This window comes from Tachypleus tridentatus, chromosome 2 (genome assembly GCF_004210375.1).
Source record: "Tachypleus tridentatus isolate NWPU-2018 chromosome 2, ASM421037v1, whole genome shotgun sequence".
In the NCBI taxonomy this organism is placed as follows: Eukaryota; Metazoa; Arthropoda; class Merostomata; order Xiphosura; family Limulidae; genus Tachypleus; species Tachypleus tridentatus.
This window is the reverse complement of record NC_134826.1, coordinates 145,791,724-145,816,530: the sequence shown is the minus strand read 5'-3', so window position 1 is coordinate 145,816,530 and position 24,807 is coordinate 145,791,724. Positions and strand designations below refer to the sequence as shown.

Genomic DNA, 24,807 nt, shown 5'->3' with positions numbered 1-24,807 from the left:
ATGCTTGTAATCAAGTTATGACGGCTGGAGGATAAAGGTTTCTTGAACTTGTACATAAATTTAGTGTATTTGACTTAAACAAGTGTCTAGCTAAAATGTATTGATTTGAGATACAAATAACATGTGTGACTTTGGCCTGTAGACCCTAAAACCTTTTCCGCATTATTATATTTCTTTATTAGGGGAAAAGTTTTAGTTGTATTGGGTTCATAAATGATAAACAGTTACTCCCCTTCAACCTTTTAGGATCAGCACTAGACGATAGTCACTCTCTCACAAGCAGCAGTCCTGGATTCTCCCCAGAGTCAGTGGAGAGCCCTGCTGGGATTAACAGATTTTCAACAATAGGGATTCATGGAGTTTTCTCTCCAAGCTCTCATGTTGAGTATTGTATACTTATAATGCTATGAAATTCTTAGTGTTACTGTTGTTATTAGTAGAAAGTTTTATTCTATTGTACTAATGTTTTTTATGTATATTTTTATATCTTTAAAACATGCACATTGTATCAGAGTCCTGGAATTTCACAGTACCTAGAAAAGTCAAAATGTTCTCTGCTTTATTAGTAAAAGTGTTAATACCCATACCAGCCATTCTGAGATACATTTTTACTTCAAGTGGGTTTCTTGTCACCAAGAATATCCAATTTGTTTTATATGTGTAGAATTACCACATATCTACTACTACTAACCACTCAATGCTGGTCTTATCAAGCACTAAGTTTTATTGTTATTTTACCAGTTGAATATGGTACAAGTTCAAGCAGTTAGTGGTAGCCGTAGCATACACCATGGTATTGTAAACATACGAATGGTATTGTAAACAGATTAGACAGATGGCTGATAGTCGTTGTGCTAGGGGGAAGTTAGAGGGACTTCTCTCACCACCAAATAAAAATCAAGATCCATCTTTTATTTAAAGGATTAAATATCACATGTTTTGTTGCACTTTTTTGAAAGGTAAAAACAGTGACTACCTGTGTGTGCCTAAATCTGACATTGTATGCAGCAAAGGACCTTTTTTCATGACATTTATATGTAGTGGTAAATATTAACAGATGTCCAAACAATAAAGCATGTATACCAGAAACATGTTATTCGTATAGTAGGCAATGGAGATAGCCTAGTTGCCTTGCACCATAAAATGCCAAACAACAAACCAACCAACCAACCCATAGTAGGCTTTAATAGGCAACCAAGTATTAAACTAAATGTATCATCAACTACATAGAATAATGTACGTATATTTATCTTCCATTAATATCTTAATATTAATTAGCATGTCATGTTCACTGTGTTGTTTTAAGTCTTAAAATATTACATTTCGGATAAACAAAACTACGATGTGAGTTACCTTCCTGACTGTGTATTTCATAAAACTTTGGATAAACTTAACTTGAAGATTCTTCTTTGAAAAACAACTGCTTATATTTTCCTACCATTTTTAGAATTTACATTTTTTTCACATAACATTTAAATTGTAACAACACAAGTATTCTACAGATCACAGTAAATGTTAAAGAAACTTCTGTGTAACTAAGTTTTGTGAAATAGTTTTAGTTTTGTAATGTGGTTCAACATCTTTCAGATGTCATCTCATCAAGATGTACATGTTCCACAACCAAGTTATCCACTTAACACTTCAAAGAATCTGTGTTCCATCTGTGGAGACCAAGCATCTGGGAAACACTATGGCCTATTTAGGTACTTTAAAGTCCTGTTTTCATTTTTGTGGTATCATTGTGGTTGAAGTACTCTTTTCATTCTACCAAATAATGAAACCTTTGAAGTTCAAAATGATCCCAGTTACTTAAAACCACCAGGTGGCTCAGCTGTATCAGTAGCAGTGATGATTTTGGCAAGCTATTTGAATTTGTTTGAACTATTTATAAAACTGTATACTACTTTAGATATTGTTGGCCACTAGCATGTTGTATTTTTTTGTTTTGTAATTTTTTATACTCAAACATTTTAAAATGTTTCTTGCAGGTCCTATATAGGAACCTTTTGAAATTTTTATTTTCCCTAAATATCCTATAAAGTCCTTTATTTTAATATAGTGGAGTTTTTATTTTGTAAAACAAAAGAATTTTGTGTCCTGTCGGATACTATTTTTGTCAGCAGGGCATATAAATTCCTAGCTGTTATAAGTATTTGGAGAATTCCTCTTTGTAGTTAGTAGATGTATATATTCTGAATGTTATGTTATGTGTTCCTTTTTCTTAATGTCATTCAAAGAGAAAGGATATTATTTAAAGTCATCTGTGGACACATGTCAGTTGCCTTGTCATCTAGTTTGTTCAACAGGAGGAACTTGGAATGTTTTGTGTGTTGTGGTGTGAGAAACAACCTGGTTCCAAAAATCAGTTGAAGTGGATTTCTGGGAATATCTATCTCGTGGCGTGAAGTACAACAGCTGTTTTTATTGACTCTTTTTCTTTTATATCATCAGTTTGTCTGTGCTATGATGAAAAAGACAACACTTTCTTCCCTGAGCTTAAAGATTTTGAGGCCAGCTATACAGTTAATAATCAGAATAATTAATAAAACTCATTTTAAGAACATTTTGCAACCAGGAGAATCATTCAAGCTTCACAAGGCTGTGGTGATCAGACAAGGTTCAAAGTTAATGCTTATGTGAGCAATCAATGTTTCTAAAGATTTTAACAGTTAAACATGGGTCACGTTAAGCGAGGTGCAGTGACATGGATGATAATTGTGATTGTTTATCTTTATATGGAGGCTGTTCATGAGGTTTACTTTTAGAAGAATGATGAAGATTGCTCCAGTACAGGAGCATTAACAGTGCATCTGCAACTTTGAAAGACAACTTGGGTTCACATATAAATAAGTTCAGATTCTTAAAGTAAGTTTTTGTTTTAGTGTTCTCTGTTAGGTTGGTTTAAAATATTGCATGACAACTTTTCCTCATTATCAGGTAAGCTGCTACTGATATCAAGTGGACAAAGGAGACTTGGAACTAAACTATCTATAATGTTTGAAGAGATTTCTTGAGTATTTTATTTAAATATATTCTATAAGAAATACAGTGGTTTTAATGGGCATTTCATTAGCTTGTTCTAAAGATTATATATATTAACCCTGTCACCAAATTACTTGTAATGAATGTTATCTGTGATACAAATCCTTCAGTAGGAATTCATAATGAATATTTAAATATAAATACCATTCCATTTGTAAAATGACCAAATAAGTTAAATTGGACACAGAAAAGTCATCTTACTCGGTGCACATGGTTCTGGATGGACAACTGTATTGAAATTTTGTATTATAATTAGCCTTGATGTAAATAAGGTGTGATTTTATCAAACACAGCAAAATAATCATGTTTTAGGGTACAAAATTGAAATGAGGTGATGGGTTAAAACAATTCTTTAACCACATATCTTTATCATATATTTACGATGTTTCATTTAATCTGCATTTGGGGCAGGAGCTAATTGCTACCTTTATTGTATTTCTGTCTGTGTTTTCCTAATGTGGCAATATAAATATTTTTAATCTATATTTCAGCATTTTGTGAAGTAAATATTGTGATGCAAAGATATTTTTTTCTAATTTATTTTCATAAATTCTTTTAACAGTTGTGAAGGCTGTAAAGGATTTTTCAAACGCACTGTACGAAAGAACCTTGTGTACACTTGTAGGGAAGACGGAAACTGTATCATCGACAAACGCAAGAGAAATAGATGTCAGTATTGTCGGTACCAAAAATGTCTTCTCCTGGGCATGAAACGTGAAGGTATACTTGAGTCATACAAGACTTGATAGTAATGTATTTAAGAGATGTGAAGTACATTTATACTAGTAACACTGAAACAGTAGAATAATACCTTTTTAAACTGTATATTTTGTGAAACTTCTAGTTGCAACACAAGAGTGTCAGTCTATAAAAATTGTGAACCAGTTATAGGTACTTCTGTGGAAGTATCCATATTTCATTATTATTAAACGAACAAAAACAAGTTAATATGCTGCTTTTTGGATAAAATTATAATTTAAAACTTCAGTACAGTAATTTTCCCTTTTAAACATGCACATATTTTTAGTTTCAGCTTGGCATGGCTAGGTGGTGGTTAAGACACTTGACTCGTGATCTGAGGTCACAGGTTTGAATTCCCATCACATCAAACATGCTTGCTCTTTCAGCCGTGAGGGCATTGTAATGTGATGGTTGATCCCACTATTTGTTGGTAAAAGAGTTGGTGGTGGGTGGTGATGACTAGGTGCCTTACCTCCAGTCTTATACTGCTAAATTAAGGATGGTTAGTGGAGATAGCCCTCATGTAGCTTTGCACAAAAGTAAAACAAACAAAATTTTTAGTATCAGTTTTAAATAGTTATGCAATGTATAAAGTTTAATTTGGCAACACAGTTTTTGAAGCTAGTGTGCATTATAAGACTTCACAATAACAGTACTTTTAATTTTGAACATTGCAGTTATAATTGAGTTATTGTGTGTTAATAGGAATAAATGGGATTATAGCATATAAAATAGTATTTATTACAGTGTATTGTACTGTTTGTAACATTATCACAGAACCAATTTTGATGCAACATTTTGTGAAGTTTTGGTGTTGATAGCATAGTTAGAGTGCGATTGATTTATTGATTTGTCATTTATTTTCTTTACCTCAGTAGTTTGTTTACTTGTTTATGAAAATTGTGTTTATTTAACAATATAGCATGACTCTTTACTGTATTTCTTGTTCTTTGTTACAGAGTTACCAAAGTTTTCTTTACTTTTATTACATTAATAACTGTTATGTAGCTAAACACATGGCTTACTGAACACAAGTTCTGTGGACTTGCATTTCCAAACTCCTGTCTGAGCAATAAATTCTAAAATTTTAGAATTTTCCAGTAGTTAGCAATGTACACAAAATAAAACACAAGTGAAACCTGATCTATAAATAAATGCATGGTTAGTTAATAGAAAAGCTCTGAGGTTGAATAGAAGAACACACAACACCAGCAGTGTTACCCAACCACCTAAACACGTGTGATATTGTGTGAAATTCCAATTTTTTCTGGGTAGAAATCCACCTTATAATGCTATGAAGCTCTTACCATTAAGCCAAGAAAACTAGTTCTTAGCTATAAAACAAATATAAAAGAACATGAACACTGATTATTAATAGAAAGATTAAACCAAAACTGACTAGTTGAAATATATAGTTCATTATTTGACATATAACTATAAAATATACAAGTAGTCTTTGTGTTTCAAAAATATTGTAGTAAATTAACTATCATTTATCATTCTTTACAGATGTAGATATTTAAATAAATGGTTGAGTGATTACTGACCTTAAGGTTGTGGTGGACAGATGTCAATTGTTGTCATGGTTAATAGCTTGTATATTTCTCATCTAACTGTTAACTATTAACTTTTATTTCTGCAACTAAAAACTACTGTTTTTACCCAGTATTTTGGCTGTTAGAGTGCTGCCATCTTCAGGGAAATTGTGAAAAGAATTATGAATACAGACATTTCCTTTAAACGTAGAATAAAAATAGTTAGTAATTATTATCTAATCCTTGAAAAGTTAACTAATTGTTCTTAGACTTGGGTAAACCTACAGGCGACCAATCATGACAGAGATTGACATATGGCTCTTTGTTATTCGTTTTTACATCTAATAGCTGTTCAAGAGGAACGACGGTGTATGAAAAACACAGTAGAGAGTACTTCTGGTTCTGTTTCGGACTTGGCTCTGGAAGGAACATTAGAAGCTGAACTTCTCGTAGTTAAGAATGAAGAACTTGACATGAGTGTGAGTACAAATAGATTCATTTGTTAAACATAATGTAATCTGACATGCACGATCTGTGAATTTATTTAAGCTGACAATATTTAAAATTGAAGCATCGTATATGTAATGTAATTTTTTTTTAATAAGTCTGAAAGGTTGTACAAGTTTTAATTTGGTAAGTGCATAAAACTTTATGTATTGAGTAGTCATTAAATATTATACCTTATATATACTCTTCAAAAAAAGAAACGCAAAAGGCAAAATTTGAGACAAATTGTTAACAAGTTTATACCGGGTAGTTCTGTATGACATGTGTGAAACTTTGCACATTCACTGCTGAACGTCCAAAGTCTGCAAAGGCGAAGTCCACGCTCACTAGTTGAACGTCACTCAACGTCAATAATGAGTATGCCCCCTGTGAGCATCAATAACTGCTTGGCATCTCCTGCCCATGGAAGCGATGAGATGACGAATCACATCCTGTGGAATGGCTGTCCACTCAGCCTGCAAAGCTGCTGCAAGCTGAGGTAGAGTCTGCGGTTGAGGTTGTCACCGTTGCAGATGTCGGTCCAACTCGTCCTAAAGATGTTCGATGGGGTTTATATCTCGTGATCTGGAGAGCCAGGGAAGAACGTTGATGTTGTGGTGTCTCAAGAAGACAGTGGTGAGTCGGGCTGTGTGAGGACGGGCATTGTCATGTTGAAAAACGTAGTTGACGTTCACCATGATGGGTTGCATGTGGGGCCTAAGAATCTCATCGACGGTTGCATACAATCTGATCGGAAATCCTACGCAGCCCTGGTATGGTTAAAGCAGTGGACGTCGCAGTGGTGGTCCTATCCCGAAGGTGACATAACCGGATGTAGCAATCTTGTGCGGGCGTGGTCACACGAGGTCTGCCAGATTGTGGACGGTCTTGAGTTGATCCATGTTGTTGGTGACAATTCCATAGCCTTGTGATGGTGCTTGGGTGGACATTCACAGCTCTGGCAACATCTGATTGAGATTTGCCTGCTTCCAAGCAACCAATGGCGTTGTTGCGTTGTGCTTCTGTCAGTCTTGGTGTAACTGTATTGCGTGTCGGTGGCTTAACACTGAGCTATGGAAACTGAGAACCCGTCACTTTTATAGGGATTTTGCACATGTTGCACTTGCAGAACATGCAGATCTCTCAAACAAATTTATTGGACATGAATGCATTTCGGCGAAAAATCCGATGTTTTCCTCCGTTTTCAAAGTGCACAACTTTTATTGTCATTTTGGTCTGACAATCAGTGCCTTAACACGTGTAACATCACATACTCTGAGCTTGTAACGTTATTACATGTATTTCTCTTTAAAATAACAAAAATATCCCTTTTGCATTTCTTTTTTTTGAAGAGTATATTTAGCCACACACGTAAAACAAATACTAGCAAAAGTACTAACTATGCACGGGTTATTAGGTTGATATATTTCAGCATGTTTCAAACATCTATCAAACATCTTTGGGACGAGTTGGAGCGACGTCTGCGACGGCGATAACCTCAACCGCGGACTCAACCTCAGCTTGCAGCAGCTTTGCAGGCTGAGTGGACAGCCATTCCACAGGTTGTGATTCATCATCTCATCGCTTCCATGGGCAGGAGATGCCAAGCAGTTATTGATGCTCACGGGGGACATACTCGTTATTGACGTTGAGTGACGTTAAACTTCAACTAGTGAGCGTGGACTTTGCCTTTGCAGACTTTGGACGTTCAGCAGTGAATGTGCAAAGTTTCACACATGTCATACAGAACTACCCGGTATAAACTTGTTAACAATTTGTCTCAAATTTTGCCTTTTGCGTTTCTTTTTTTGAAGAGTATATTAAAGCAGAAACATAAATTCCGATACACTACATTACCTCATCTCGCATAAATAGCTATTTTCATTCAGTATTGCTCTCTACATGCAAAAACGTTTGTTACACATGCCAAAAGCCTTTTATCTTCACTGTGTTGTAATTGACCAATTCCAGTGCAAATTATAGTACGTCAACCCTTCACCAATAAGAGTGTATCATAATTTCATGATTCTATGAACTTTCTCTGTTCAATTCTATTGATTAATCACTTCTTGTTTGGCTGTATTTATGTTCAAATGTTTCTCTGTTTGTATTCTTTTCATGATTTTAATAGTGTAATTTCTAAGATGGGATTAATTTTTTTTCTTCACATGGCTGGGTTTTGAAATATGGTTGACATGCTACCAGTATGATTATCTTTTCTACCTTCACATGGATGTCAGTTCCAGATGGCCCATGTTTGGGATTTCAGTCGACTTGTAGTCAGCATGATCCTTTTTCCTACCCCCCACATTAATGTCAATACCTGGTAGCCAGGTTTTGAATTCTAGCTGACTTACCAACAATATGGTCTACATCCTACCCTCACATGGACATTGGTTCCCAGCAACATGGGTTTTGGATGTAGTTGGCTTGCCATGTGTGATCTGTCTTCACCTAGGACATATCCTATTAATTTTACATACTTTTATAATGTTTGAGATAAAATTGAATGAATATTATATGGTTCCAATCACTATCGGACCTTAGTTATTTCCTACTTGGATGTGCTTCTCTGTTTTCCAACCATATGTAAAACATATTTCCGTGATGTGCAAAAAGTTTATTTCTTTCAGAAGTGTTGCAATCCTCCATGTTGGATCTTAGAAAGTGACTATTCCTCTTTGGGACTGTTCTTCAGATACTTTCCAAAGATACCTCTGTCTTTTCCTTGCAACAGTCTTTCCACTTATTCAGTGTGGTATTCTAGCTATTTATGTGAGAGAAGGCAATATACCTTACTGGAAATTATAATTTTCCTATACTATCACACTTCCCATTCTTCTTTCCCACTGGAAACTGGCATTCTCTTTTTCTTTCCTAAACTCAAAGTGATAGTTTGGTAGAATTGAACAGATGTAGTCGTATGCATCATGACAGAATGTTTTACTCCTATTGGTGGAGGGTTGACGAATGATGATTTTTGTGAAAGACTCTCTGGAATCAGCCAATTCCAATGGAGTGGGAGTTAGAGACTTGTGGCATCCATGCATTAAAACAGTTCTGCATTTACGGGCACCACTGCAGGAGAACAGCTATACATAAGAGAGTAGATAAGTACCTATCAGAAATGTGTTTATATATGATATTATAGGAATATTATAATGTTTAACAAAAGTTTTAGGAAAAGCATTGAAAAGATCCATAATTTATATTGAAAATTAAAATATAATTAAAGATAGGAACACCTTATTGACGTGGTTGCATGATGAACCCCATGACACCAGCTAAATATTGTTGTTAGTAGTGTGTGTGTGTTTGTGTGTTCATTCATGAGTTCCTTACCTAATGAAGAGCATTGAATTGTTGGAAATGGTTCAGAGATGGACTGCTAGAATGTTACTTGGGATGGAAATGCTATCATCTAAGGATTAGTTAAGATTTCTGAACTTATTTTCCTCTTAGAAAATAGTTAGAGGGAATCTGACTGAGATGTTTAAGATTCTTAAGAGAATTAATAGTGTTGATTCATAAAATTTTGTATTTTATGATGAGAATAGTGAAACTAGGGAATGTTGTCAGGAAAGAAGTCATTTCATCTAAAACAGCTTTATTTTTATAGCAGAGTGGTTATCATTTGGAACAGGTTACCTTCAAATATGTTGGACATAGTTAATGTGAAGACATTTAAGGAAAAGCGTAATAAACATTTGAATGATAAGGGTTGGCTTTGAGGTTCCTTCTCTCTTTTGGCTTTTGTTTTGTTAAAATTTAGTTTGATTTAGTGATAGGACTTCCTAGAGGGAGCAAAATGTTACTTGCTGTCCTTTAATGTTACGTTGTGTGACACATATCATTGCATCAAAAATTACCCTTGAAGTTGCTGTGTAATGCAGCCATTATTTTGAGTTTTGTATTTTTCAGCATCATTTTTAACTTAATAAATTAGAAAAGGAATCAATCCTAGTTATTAGAATGATCTAATGTTTCATCTATTGAGTTTCCAAACAAAAAAAACTTTCAAGAAATATGCATTTATAACAATGATCATCTGACATCCCACATCTACTTCTCCAAAGAAAGATCATGGTTTCAGGAGGAGTTATTCTCTGTATATTAGCAGTAGCTGTGTGCCAACTTTATTTAAAAGCAGTGTGAGATTTTTAAGCATGTAACATTAACCAAAACAAGGTTGCTGAAGATAAACTTGTGTTGTTTTTTTTCTTTTGAAACATCTTTCTTTCTGGAATTAATAATAAATCCAGTTTATTAGTTTTCTGTAATTTAGAAATATATTAATCACATAATTTTAACATTTATTTGTTTTACCATTAGTTATTATTTGAAATATAATAAAATTGCATGAGAAATTAGATTATTAAGAACTAAACTAACAACAATAAAACTTGTTAGTTCTTTACTTTATCTCATGCAATTGTATTGAGATAATTAAAATTAAGGTACAATATTGTTGCTTCATATAAAGTCACTGAGATATAAACCTTAGGCTGTAAACTATGAAATCAAAGTGAAAGAAACAACATAGGTTTAAAACAAAATGGTGATTTATACATTAGGTGATTCGTTGTTTAGACAAAATTGTTATTAGCAACTGTACATTAGAAGGGTGTGTGAAGTCATTCTGTGCATTGAAACAACGTTCTTTGAAGCAATTATCAGAGAAAAACTTTCATTTTTTCAAACTAAAGATAGTACAAAATCTTAGGTTAAAATGTATTCTCAAGATGGCTGGTATAGGTATTAAAACTAAAGTACAGAAGAACGTTTTGATCTTCTGTACTTTAATTTTAATATCCATACGAGTCATTCTGAGAATACATTTTTACTTCAAGTGGGTTACTTGTCACCATAAAACTTGAAGGTTATGTTTTGTAGTCAGCGAAAAACAAAATGCGAATAAAGTTTGAATGTACATCTACAAAAAAAATAATTGTTTTTGATTTTTCAGAAAGAACCAGTTGCTAACATGTGTAAAGCAGCTGACAGACAGTTGTATCAGTTAGTGAACTGGGCTAAACACATACCACACTTTAGTGATTTACCTATTGAAGACCAGGTGGTTTTACTTAAGACTGGTAAGTACTAATACCAGATGCTGATATTTTAGAATAATAAGTACCCCTTGATAAAGGCCCAGCATGGCCAAGTAGGTTAAGGTGTTCAAGTTGTAATGCGAGGGTCACAAGTTCGACATCCCGTCGCACCAAACATGCTTGCCCTTATCAGCTGTGGGAGCATTATAATGTAGTCAGTCTCACTATTTGTTGGTAAAATAGTAGCCCAAGATTTGGCGGTGGGTGGTGATGACTAGCTACCTTCCCTCTAGATTTACACTGCTAAATTAGGGACGGATAGTGCAGATAACCCTCGTGTAGCTTTGCACGAAATTCAAAAACAAAAAAAACCCTCTTGATAATTATATACTTACTGTTACTTAGACTTGTAGGTACCTTTTAAGATATTAGGTAGTGTAACAGAAAAGTGGTAAGTACCTTTGAATTATAAGCTGGAAATTATTATTATTGTTATTATTAATACAAAATGAAGCTTGTTAAGAGACATTTCTGTTAAGATTAATACAGTAATGACCTATTACTTTATTAGTTGAATAATTCATCATTACAACTTCGTTGGAAACTATTGTGGTAAAATATGAAGTTAATAAAGATACATTCTGGAAATATAGGTCATAATTTTATACATTATAATAGATTAAATTGAAAATTATTTAAGGCCATTTTAAAAGCATATGGTACAATTTAAGAAGACAGATTAAGTTATGTTAAGATTAGTGAGTACCCCTAAAAAATCAAATGCTTGTATGTTGCAATAAAAAATAATAAATTTTGTCCTAAATTTTACCTAAAACTAATACATTTAAAACTGTTTGGTACCTCTTAGAAGGTTAAATAATATACTACCTGAAGATAGTAACTACTAAACATTTGTTTGTTAATATGTACACAAATGTAATAAAACTAAATGCTCAGATTACTTAAAGGTGATAAAATTTGGAGTTCTTTTAAACTGGTGTTTAGTGGTACTTTCAGGAAAAATAATGCTTCTTAGAGATTGGTTAGTGATACCTTATATTGTCAAATAATTGGAATATATTCTAATTTCGACACCATAAGATTTTATTCCACTTCCATCTTTCTCTTCATAGTAATATTCTTCATAAAAATACTGTAAAAAATATATGTAATATTTCTTGTCATGGCTAGTTAGATATTAAAAATCTGCACTGTAAGGATGCTGTTACATTAATTACTTCTGTCTTCAGTGTCTTCCTGTGAGGAAACTGTCACGTTAATTGCTTATCTCTTTTGAGTGCCTTCTTGTGAGGAAGCTGTCGCGTTAATTGCTTATCTCTTTTGAGTGCCTTTTGTGAGGAAGCTCGTGTTTATTGCTTATCTCTTTTGAGTGCCTTTTTGTGAGGAAGCTGTCGGATTTATTGTTTATCTCTTTTTGAGTGCTTTCTTGTGAGGAAGCTGTCGTGTTTATTGCTTATCTCCTTTGAGTGCCTTCTTGTGAGGAAGCTGTCGTGTTTATTGCTTATCTCTTTTGAGTGCCTTCTTGTGAGGAAGCTGTTGTGTTTATTGCTTATCTCTTTTGAGTGCCTTGTGAGGAAGCTGTTGCGTTTATTGCTTATCTCTTTTGAGTGCCTTCTTGTGAGGAAGCTGTCGCGTTTATTGCTTATCTCTTTTGAGTGCCTTCTTGTGAGGAAGCTGTCGCGTTTATTGCTTATCTCTTTTGAGTGCCTTCTTGTGAGGAAGCTGTCGCGTTTATTGCTTATCTCTTTTTGAGTGCCTTCTTGTGAGGAAGCTGTCGCGTTTATTGTTTATCTCTTTTTGAGTGCTTTCTTGTGAGGAAGCTGTCGCGTTTATTGCTTATCTCTTTTGAGTGCCTTCTTGTGAGGAAGCTGTCGCGTTTATTGCTTATCTCTTTTGAGTGCCTTCTTGTGAGGAAGCTGTCGCGTTTATTGCTTATCTCTTTTGAGTGCCTTCTTGTGAGGAAGCTGTCGCGTTTGTTGCTTATCTCTTTTGAGTGCTTTCTTGTGAGAAAGCTGTCGCATTTATTGCTTATCTCTTTTGAGTGCCTTCTTGTGAGGAAGCTGTCGCGTTTGTTGCTTATCTCTTTTGAGTGCCTTCTTGTGAGGAAGCTGTCACATTTGTTGCTTATCTCTTTTGAGTGCTTTCTTGTGAGGAAGCTGTCGCGTTTATTGCTTATCTCTTTTGAGTGCCTCCTTGTGAGAAAGCTGTCGCATTTATTGCTTATCTCTTTTGAGTGCCTTCTTGTGAGGAAGCTGTCGCGTTTATTGCTTATCTCTTTTGAGTGCCTTCTTGTGAGGAAGCTGTCGTGTCTATTTCTTTCTGCCTTTCAGAAGTATACTGTTAACATACTACAATGAAAATAAAAACTAAGATGACATTTGTTTATATTTTGTGTAATATCATTACAAAACCAGTTAACTGCTACTTATTTATCTTATTTTTATTTGTAATACAGATAGTAATTTTATTGCATTTACAAAAAAGATTATATCCTATTTTGTTCATATGTACACTAGGCTGGAATGAACTCCTGATAGCTGCATTTTCCTTTAATTCTGTCAAATTCAAAGATGGAATTGTCCTTGGTACAGGATTAGTTATTCATCAGAGCAGTGCACATAGTGCTGGTATAGGTCCCATCTTTGATCGAGTTTTGAATGAGTTGGTGGCCAAGATGAGAGAGCTGAAAATGAACAAGATTGAACTGGGATGTCTTCGAGCCATAATTCTCTTCAACCCAGGTATGTTTTCATTTTTCTAATATGAATTTATCACTCAATTTTCAGTAGTGAATAAGTTTATTTGTAGTACTGCACTTCACTTTCATGTTACTAAAGAGTAACTAAGGGCTGCTGAGTGGTATAGTGACACTTTTGTGTCTCAGGTATTTCCTGTCTTCATTCTAGTAAGATGCACCAGCACTAGTGATTGTACTCCTGTTTTCTTACTTTTAAAGTGTTGTTAAACTTGCACATCATATCAATTTGCAGTATAATAAACAATTATCCTCAACACAAGTTACATAACCATGTGTTGTTTCATTCACTTACTGCTCTTGGTACTGAATGTTTCTCTAATGTTAAAAACTAAGGTGGTATAAATGTTTTTAGCTAATAAATAATAAATTTCAGTTATTATTTAAATTTTTCTTGAATTGGATTTTTCAGTTTTTGAATCTTCCTGTTGGTCTGACACTAGATTTGGCAATGCATCTAATGGACTTTGATTTTTATAATTAGTAAGAAGTTATGTTTTTCTTGCTTCTCAGGCACCCAGGTGACTTATGGCATTACCATGTTCATGGGTTGGTTATGTGGAGATTAATTTTGTGCCTCTAACCAAAGCAGTGCTCATATTTTCACAGTATCATTATACACTTCAACATGTGAAGGGATTTATGACCTGTCTGAGGAAGTTCCACAAGTTTTCCGGAGCTGCAAACTGTTAGAGTTATTTCATCAAATAACTGTGTTCCATCAGTGATTCTATAATGATTACATCTACAGGAGGGATCACACTTTAATATACAGTGTCAGAGATAATAAATGTGTTTTTGGAGGGGGCAACCTCCCATTCACTAATTTCGCACGAGTCCTAATTGTCATGATCGATAAGTTTTGACTTTTGAACAAAAAGATCTTTGTCACAAAACTTTCTATATCCAGTAATATTTGGTATTTCTGTATCCTGTAATATTTGGTATTTCTATATCCTGTAATATTTGGTATTTCTGTATCCAGTAATATTTGGTATTTCTATATCCAGTAATATTTGGTATTTCTATATCCTGTAATATTTGGTATTTCTATATCCAGTAATATTTGGTATTTCTGTATCCTGTAATATTTGGTATTTCTATATCCAGTAATATTTGGTATTTCTGTATCCAGTAGTATTTGGTATTTCTATATCCAGTAATATTTGGTATTTCTATATCCAGTAATATTTGGTATTTCTGTATCCAGTAATATTTGGTATTTCTGTATCCAGTAATATTTGGTATTTCTATACCCTGTAATATTTGGTATTTCTATACCCTGTAATATTTGGTATTTCTATACCCTGTAATATTTGGTATTTCTGTATCCAGTAATATTTGGTATTTCTATATCCAGTAATATTTGGTATTTCTGTATCCAGTAATATTTGGTATTTCTGTATCCAGTAATATTTGGTATTTCTATATCCAGTAATATTTGGTATTTCTGTATCCAGTAATATTTGGTATTTCTGTATCCAGTAATATTTGGTATTTCTGTATCCAGTAATATTTGGTATTTCTGTATCCAGTAATATTTGGTATTTCTGTATCCAGTAATATTTGGTATTTCTGTATCCTGTAATATTTGGTATTTCTGTATCCTGTAATATTTGGTATTTCTGTATCCAGTAATATTTGGTATTTCTATATCCAGTAATATTTGGTATTTCTATATCCTGTAATATTTGGTATTTCTGTATCCAGTAATATTTGGTATTTCTATATCCAGTAATATTTGGTATTTCTATATCCTGTAATATTTGGTATTTCTATATCCAGTAATATTTGGTATTTCTATATCCAGTAATATTTGGTATTTCTATATCCAGTAATATTTGGTATTTCTATATCCAGTAATATTTGGTATTTCTATATCCTGTAATATTTGGTATTTCTGTATCCTGTAATATTTGGTATTTCTGTATCCTGTAATATTTGGTATTTCTGTATCCTGTAATATTTGGTATTTCTGTATCCAGTAATATTTGGTATTTCTGTATCCAGTAATATTTGGTATTTCTATACCCTGTAATATTTGGTATTTCTATATCCAGTAATATTTGGTATTTCTATATCCAGTAATATTTGGTATTTCTATATCCAGTAATATTTGGTATTTCTATATCCTGTAATATTTGGTATTTCTGTATCCAGTAATATTTGGTATTTCTATATCCTGTAATATTTGGTATTTCTATATCCTGTAATATTTGGTATTTCTATATCCTGTAATATTTGGTATTTCTGTATCCAGTAATATTTGGTATTTCTGTATCCAGTAATATTTGGTATTTCTGTATCCAGTAATATTTGGTATTTCTATATCCTGTAATATTTGGTATTTCTATATCCAGTAATATTTGGTATTTCTATATCCAGTAATATTTGGTATTTCTGTATCCTGTAATATTTGGTATTTCTGTATCCTGTAATATTTGGTATTTCTGTATCCAGTAATATTTGGTATTTCTGTATCCAGTAATATTTGGTATTTCTGTATCCAGTAATATTTGGTATTTCTATATCCAGTAATATTTGGTATTTCTGTATCCAGTAATATTTGGTATTTCTGTATCCAGTAATATTTGGTATTTCTATATCCAGTAATATTTGGTATTTCTATATCCTGTAATATTTGGTATTTCTATATCCTGTAATATTTGGTATTTCTATATCCTGTAATATTTGGTATTTCTATATCCTGTAATATTTGGTATTTCTGTATTCTGTAATATTTGGTATTTCTGTATCCTGTAATATTTGGTATTTCTGTATCCAGTAATATTTGGTATTTCTATATCCTGTAATATTTGGTATTTCTTAATCTGACAGATTTCCACTTTTATTCTTTTCAGTCCAACTGTTCTAACACATATAAGTGTTCAGGAATTGGCATGGCAGTTTCAGTATTGTTGTCCAGGAATTGGCAGGACGGTTTCAGTATTGTTATTCTAGTGATAGAATGTTAATGGAAGTACTTCACATAATTTGTCGCAGCAGCTAACTTGTTCCTGAACATGTTTCCTGTGGCATATCCATCTTTCAAAACCATTGTGACTGGGATATTTGGTCAGTTTTCTGTCTCAAAAGTCTGTTTTTTGTAATTTGTAGTTCCTGTCTGTTTTTCCTTTAGACATATAATAACTTATCTGTAAGGTTAGTCAGGTACTAAAGATGAGAAAGGAACAGGATAAATATGCAAGTCTCCCTACTGACACATAATGTTCATCGTTAAGAGACATTACTCCTTGTTAGTAGTTACTCAGGTGGCTGAACATTTTCTAGTGAACTTGCAGGAAATCTTTGTTTTATTCTAAGACTTCTCTCTTACGTGGACTGTAATGCAGGATTGGAAAATTATTTCAGTTTAGTGATGGAAACTCACAAAATAAACCTGCACATCTTTGGTAGGACCATAAACTAAAATAATTTCACTTTTACTACCTTATTCTTAAGTAAAATGTACTCCCAATTCCAAAATATTAATTATTATTGCTACTGCAAAATCAGTGATATGTTGTATGGTATAATCTTTACAGGGTAGGTTTTCTGCAGAAAGTAAACTATAGTGTATTAAAACAGAAAAATGAAGAATGTCAGATGTTTCAGAAACTTGTAGGAAGAATATTTAGCTTTTATTGTGAGACTTAAACACAAAATTAGTTATATAATTATCAGAGATGCAACAGAGATTAATACTTATTATGTGATGGTTTGTTTAGGCTTAGCTTGGCTGGGTGGTTATGGCATTCATCTTGCAGTGTGAGGGTCTCGGGTTCAAATTCCCATCGCATGAAACATGCTTGCCCTTTCAGCCATTGGGGCGTTATAATGTGACAGTAAAACCCATGCTTCATTGGTAAAAGAGCAGCCTAAGAGTTGGCAGTGATGACTAGCTATTTTCCTTCTAGTCTTACACTGCTAAATTAGGGATGGTTAATGCAGATAGCCTTTGTGCAGCTTTGCATGAAATTCAAAAACAAACCAAACTAATAGTTGGTTTATGAAAAGTGTCCCATGGTTGGAAGAAAACACCCAACAGTCCTTCAAAAGTAAACACTTACCAGAAAATGTGATAAAACTATTTTTTAAGCAAATAAAATGTAATTTTAAAGTTAACTGCTGTTTATTGAGAGTTGGAATGTTTACACAATGCCTCAGAAGTTGTTAAAAATTTCTTTATAAAGAACAATAACGTTAAAAGCATTATACTGTTTATTTAGCTACGTAATTGGACCTTTGCTCTCTGTCCACCACACAGAATTAAATCCTTGAGTTTAGCATTGTAAGTTTATAGACTTGCCATTATTTACTACCAGTGTGATGAGAGCTTTGTATGAACCATAGTTAGTCATCAAATTATTCTATGCCATTAATAAATATAGTTTAGTTTTGACCAATATTTGTAACTATATCTTAATATAGTTTGTTTTTTAATTAAAGGAAGCAAAAGTTCTTCCAGTGTATTCTTTCAGTGTATCGAAATAGATGAGTGAATTAAAAACACTTACTTGACTATTATTATAATACTCTATTGTCCAAGAGTATCTCCGCATTTGTTGTGTTAAACATTTGTTAATAATTGTGGTTTGTTTTTTTTCAGAAACATCATAATTTTCTACCATGTAAATGTATCTTATTGTAAGTGCTTGTATATTTTGCTAAGATTACATGCGATGTTTAAAAACATAATTGTTTTCAATGTACCCTGGAAACTTTACTTGAAGGTACAAGTAATGTGCTTTAAATAACTTACAAGCTCACACCTGTTTCGTACTCATTTTCATTAATGTGAGCCTTGAAGACAACTAACTTTACTATCATTTACTGTCAGACGTCAGTATGTTGAAGTACCAGGGATGTTGGGAATTGTAGAACATTAGATACAATGTATAATAAGGAAATTTGGCAGAATTATGACTTGTATATGTAAAAATGGCTCATTTGGGTTGAGAAACTGACCATGACCGAAGAAGGTTGAAACGTTGTTCGCTCCTCTATGTAAAAAACATTTTTCTCGATGCAAATGAGCCATTTTACATATATATTTTTCTCTACAAGTGGGTTTTCTACATCACTGATTAGAATTCTGACTTGGATATCAGACATGCATACGAAAAATATCCCTGCTTGATGTACAAATATTCAACTTTCTGGACTATTCATGTCCTGGATTTAAAGACAATAAAATTCTTATAATAAGAGGAATAATTAGAAAAGTGAGGTGTGTTAACTCATAAAGCCTTTTTAAACTTATAAGTTTGGAAGAGTAGATATTAAATATCAAAGTTTCTGAGATCTTCGACAAGAGTTCTACTGGTTGCAAAACATTTGTTTCTCAGTGTAACTGGTAATTAAAATCATTATTTTTTGTTTATTAATTTTATAGTGCATAAAATCTAAAAACAAAACTAAGTGACATAAACAAAAACTGTGTTTACTGTTTCTCCAACAGATGCGAAGGGCTTAACAATGACCTCGTACGTTGAAACCCTCCGAGAAAAAGTGTATGCAGCCTTGGAAGAATATTGTAAAAAAAACTCCCCAAAGCAGCCAGGTCGTTTTGCCAAGCTGCTCCTGCGTCTTCCAGCTCTCCGGACCATAGGCCTCACTTGTGTGGAACACCTTTTCTTCTATAAGCTAATTAACAACTTGCCTATTGACAAATATTTGATGATGATGTTGCAAACACCCTCTAACGCCTGATTGTTACACCTTTGATATGTTTAGGAGGTTTTGAAGATTGTTCCTCTTTTCCTTAATTAGTTTCATACTAACATCTTTATCATCAGCTACTTGATACGCGTGTACAGGCTTTTAGTTGTAGAATGTATGATAAAGCTCACTTTAACAGAAGTGCAACTGGAAAAGGATTTGTGTATACTTTTGTGTAGCAGATATATTACCAGAGTACTATTAATCCAGGTAACATAGGTTAAAATAGTTACTGTTCTCTCTAATCTGTTTTGTTCTTCGTCATTGTAGCAAACCAAGATAGAAATATACACTATATTTTAACTCGTAATTTGAAGATAACCACATTTAAATAAGTTGTATTTTTAAATATTTGCCACATACTAACAACATTAATGGCTTAAGTGTGGCATAAGAAAGCTCAGTTTGAAACATTGTGTGTTAAACTTGCTTGCTGATTTCCAGAACACCTAACCCTTTGGCTGCAGCTGCTTTAAACACAAGTAGAATATTTGCAAGCTGCGCACCATCTACCGAACATTTGTGTTCAACTGCCAAGGCAGACTGTACTGTATGTGGCAAATCAGCAGTTAGTGAGTTAAAGAATCCTTGTTGTAAAAATGTTTTAAATTTATTTTTTCATGTTTTTAGAAATGAATAAAGTTAGAATTTAGGCTGTTAAAAGACAATAACAGTTTTAAAAAATAATGTATATTTGATGTCGAATTGCTTTTCTGTAAAGACAGTTGTATTTATATTAAACCTTATCATAAAGAATTTAAGAATGAAAGGAAACTAGTATTCAGAAGAAACTAACCGCTTATTCTTCAGTCATATTTTTATTATTTTGTTAAATTACTTGGCTTTTAGTTCATGGCAAATTTCTTTGAGAAATGTTAGTGGTTTTTACAGTAGGAATTATGATAAAATATAAGGTTTTAAATTGTCACTGTTAAATGAACCAATATGAAACAGATATCAGTAATGTTTCTACCCATTGGCCACTGTGATATAGTGTGCTGTATCTCACGGTAGAAATATCACTTAGACTTGGAACTGCCCTGACCTGATTAAACTTGGCAGTAACCCTCAATTAAAAAAACTTGTTAAAGGTTTTTAGATATTTTGTTTTTCACCTGTGTTGGGACATCGAAGAATATAATGGTAAAAAGTAATAGCATTTTGTTATTATAATGTTTCTCGCACCTATTTAGGGTGGGACGGTTCACGTTTTATCAACTTAGAATACATACAAAGTAACAGCTGAAGCATGCTTATGATTTGAAACTTAAAACTGTATATAACATCACAAGTCTAACCAAATGACTTTTATTCCTGAAAACCTGTAATGTATGTGTGTAATATAGGTAAACCGAGAGTACAACTTGGTTCGGTAACTTACTAGTTTTTTTCTAAAGACTATTGTTTGGAGATCTGTCTTTGGCTGAGTATATATATAATCCATCTCTTGTTTTGTTTTTAATATTTTATATTTTTGAAGGAAAATTGTCAGTTTTTATCCTTTTTATAATTAAAGATTATAGTATAACTTGTAACTAGAATATAATAATTGTTTAGTGTGTGAGATATACTGATAAGCCTTTCTCACTTTCAGTCTCTACATTATTTAACACTTTCTTTTTATTGATGTCTGTGTGTACCATTGTTGTCTTTTATCACTGTTTCTGTGATAATTCAATCTCTTGGCAGATAGATAAATGTTGATAACTGTAAGTCAGGCATATAATTTATGACTTCTTTAAGTTTCATTGATAATTACAAGTTTGTTAGCACTAATTGTACCACCTAGGATTTTCTTTAAATTGAATGTTATGCAAAAGAAATCTATTCTGGCTTCTTCAGCCTGATCAGGGAAACTGAATAATGTTACTTATTTTCAACCATTATTCCATTTTGTTATTATGGATGAAACTCAATGTTTTCTCTCACAAGTTATAGAAGATTTACATTTCAACTCTCACTGTCATTTTTCTACATAAACATAAATACGCTTTATTTTTATCTTTCATTATATATTTGAAACTGGGAAACCCGGTTTCTTTTGAAGAGATTTTATATTCTTTCTTTATGGTGTACAAAACACAAAACCTATTATGTGGTTAATATCGCATTTTTTTTACTCCCACAGCAAAGGTTTTATATTTATAATACACCTCATGGATGTGTCCATAGCAGTACTATGGGGAAGAATATATGTCTATGGTAATGAATTAAAAATATCTTAAAGTCTCTTCTATTAAATAACAGAATACATTCTTTATTTTTGTCAGAATAATAGTTATTTTTGGCATTTCTACTTCGAGAAAGTACTTCTATTGGTTGCATGGAATACAAAGAATCATGTTCGAGAAAGTACTGCTATTGGTTGCATGGAATACAAAGAATCATGTTCGAGAAAGTACTGCTATTGGTTGCATGGAATACAAAGAATCATGTTCGAGAAAGTACTGCTATTGGTTGCATGGAATACAAAGAATCATGTTCGAGAAAGTACTGCTATTGGTTGCATGGAATACAAAGAATCATGTTCGAGAAAGTACTGCTATTGGTTGCATGGAATACAAAGAATCATGTTCGAGAAAGTACTGCTATTGGTTGCATGGAATACAAAGAATCATGTTCGAGAAAGTACTGCTATTGGTTGCATGGAATACAAAGAATCATGTTCGAGAAAGTACTGCTATTGGTTGCATGGAATACAAAGAATCATGTTCTTATTTGAGTACTAGTCAAACCATGTTACTTCTGTTTATGTAATTAGCTGAGATTGAGATTCATAGGTTTTTATTACCATGTCAAATACGTTTTAGTAAAATGTTAATTTATACCTATTCTGTATATTTCAGGGACATAGCCAGAATGTTGTATAAGTACTAACTGTTTTTTACCTAGAAGATATTTAAATGTAGTTTTTGTGGTTGGCTTTTTGTTTATTTGGAAAAATCAAAAGCTTGAGCTTAAATAGAAATAGAAAGGAAAAAAAATATTTCTTAAAAATATATTTATACTTTACACGATTCGAACAAACAATATGTTAATGATTGTTAACATGAAATGTATTTATTATAGTGTTTTAAGACAATTTTTATAAATCGATATTTTGTGTACGTTTCAGTCTTGAAGTGCCAATCATTGTTATATTTGCTGTATATTATTATTCTACAGAGATAAACACCTCAGTAAGCTTGTTAAAGTATCTGCTCAGAGCTATTAGTACTAAAGTGAATCACAACAAACTAACAAGCATAACATACACTCAGAGGTGCACAGCATATAGCCCACAGACCAAATTTGGTCTGCCAGCTTATTTTCTATAGTACGTGACACAAAATTATAGTGTGCAAAAATTGAAAACATTTTTTTGTAATAATTTGATGCAAAATATGTTTAACTCCAACAGAGCATAATCCATTTCACTTATTAGTTATAATTGCCACATCACTATGGCTTCACAGTACACTGTCATAAATGAAATAGTTCCATAAAATTACAAGTGGAATGTAATTTGTTTGTCCACATCTTATGACTTAGTGTTTCTCCTGGAGTACATTTCAGAATTATCTACAGAATTGTTTAATACACCCATATTTTGTGTGTTATTAAATTTAAATGCGTCTCCATTGTAGACATTTTGTAAATAATTTTGAGAGTTAGTAGGAAATGCAAAGGGCTCAAAATGCTTTTTTGGAGGAATAAAAATTATGGCCCTCCAAGTCTCACTAACATTCCAGGTTGACCCCAACAAAAAATTGGGTTGTGCACCCCTGATGTGCAGTTGAAATATATTCAAATTATCTGTATAAAATATTTCTCGGATTATGTTCCAACAAGGGGTTTTCGATACACTATTATTGAGCCATTTTGTGTGTTTAACATATTACATGGAGATTATTGAGGTGGCATTTTGTCAAGCACAGTGCTCCATGTCCTGACAACCAAAGTGTTTTGTCAAAGAATTTACCTATGTTTGGAAGAGCAAACAGTTCATTTGTACTGCAAATTTAAAAAAACAAACAAAAAAACTTTCTGCTAAACAAAGTTAAGTATGAAATAACTGATTGTTTATACAAAGCCATATTTTGACATTTTAGATGTAAGTAGGGGGCGTTTTGCTGCTGATTGTTTCTGAAAAATACTTATGAAATATTGAATATTTTAAGATAGGCACAACTTGCTCAAATCTGTAATAACCACATACATGGTAGCCATGTTTTGTGTGTGTGTGTGTGTGTGATATATACAGAAATGCATATCAATCTAAGACCTGCTGTATTTATGATAAATCACATATGTGTACTTCAGTAGCTTTTTATAAAATTGGATATGAACCTTTATAAAAGAAAGGAAAACTAGTTACTGTGAAAACAATGGTAAAATATTTAATATATGTTAATGATATTGAACAAACTGACACTTTATAACTGGCTGTGCCCTACGATTTTTTGAAAATAATCTGTGTTATAGTGTGTAAAGTTCTAAGTAGTTTAGTGAATATGTTGTATATAATGGTAAGTCTGTTAGTTTGGTGTCGTTTATTTTAATATAGGATATTATGATTCCAGTGGGAGTGGGGGACATGTCCACTCACTTTTCAACTCGTCCCATTAAAAGTGCATGAAAATTAAGAATATCACTCAGGAAAAGCTGGAGAATGTTAAAATTTAATCCAGAACCCAAGAGCTTTCAAGGCCATAAGGTGAGTCCCGGACCCAAGATGTTAGGCGTGCATGTATGACACATATTTCTTCACTTTGATTGGTCGAATATACCACACTTCCCCCATTTTGAATATTTCTCCCACAACACTGGTATCATAACACGTAAATATTATGTATTGTCTGTATTTCACAATGTAAGTGGAATAATTATTATTCTAAGCTCAAACTATGTTCCGTTTGTTTTTCTGTCTACTGCCAAGATGAATTTATTGTATTTATGAACTTTCTCATAACCAAAATAAAGTGTTCTGAAAATCTAATTAGGTATTAAAATATGTTAGGTCTGCTGCTGTTTACATCTGTCAAACTTTTTTTGTTGTTTATCACATGTTAATACAAAAAACAAATATATATAATTCAACCATCATGTGTTTTGTATTGAAGTTGGTAACAAACAAATTATTTCTGGCTACATCACATTTTACTGCTTAAGTACTTGACTTGTAACCTGAGGGTCGTGGGTTCGAATCTCCATAACTCCATGTTTTCCATTTCAGCTGTGGGGGTCTTATAATGTGACGGTTAATCCCATTATTCGTTGGTAAAAGAGTAGCCCAAGAGTTGGCGATGACTAGCTGCCTTCCCTATAATCTTACACTGCTAAATTCGAGATGGCTAGTGCAGATAGCCCTCGTTTAGTTTTGCGTGAAATTCAAAACAAACCAGGTTTTAGTATTAGTAGATGCACGCTAAAACAAGAAAAATGGGATAACTTCTGCTCCCAACTAAATGAACAA

The 24,807-nt window shown here is 32.9% G+C and overlaps 1 protein-coding gene across 2 annotated transcripts in view; it reads left to right on the top strand.

Moving 5' to 3' along the window:
• LOC143245307 (retinoic acid receptor RXR-like) overlaps nucleotides 1-21,239 on the top strand; it is a 39,676-nt gene extending 18,437 nt beyond the window's left edge. Inside the window, exons 2-8 of one of the 2 annotated variants that reach the window (XM_076491498.1) lie at nucleotides 247-380; nucleotides 1,588-1,703; nucleotides 3,605-3,762; nucleotides 5,667-5,797; nucleotides 10,771-10,897; nucleotides 13,393-13,617; nucleotides 19,093-21,239. In XM_076491498.1, coding sequence (XP_076347613.1) covers nucleotides 247-380; nucleotides 1,588-1,703; nucleotides 3,605-3,762; nucleotides 5,667-5,797; nucleotides 10,771-10,897; nucleotides 13,393-13,617; nucleotides 19,093-19,343 — 1,142 coding nt within the window. In that variant the 3' untranslated portion in view covers nucleotides 19,344-21,239. The remainder of the gene's footprint in view (nucleotides 1-246; nucleotides 381-1,587; nucleotides 1,704-3,604; nucleotides 3,763-5,666; nucleotides 5,798-10,770; nucleotides 10,898-13,392; nucleotides 13,618-19,092) is intronic. The other variant, XM_076491499.1, reaches the window with a different exon arrangement.
• Nucleotides 21,240-24,807: the final 3,568 nt, after the last annotated feature.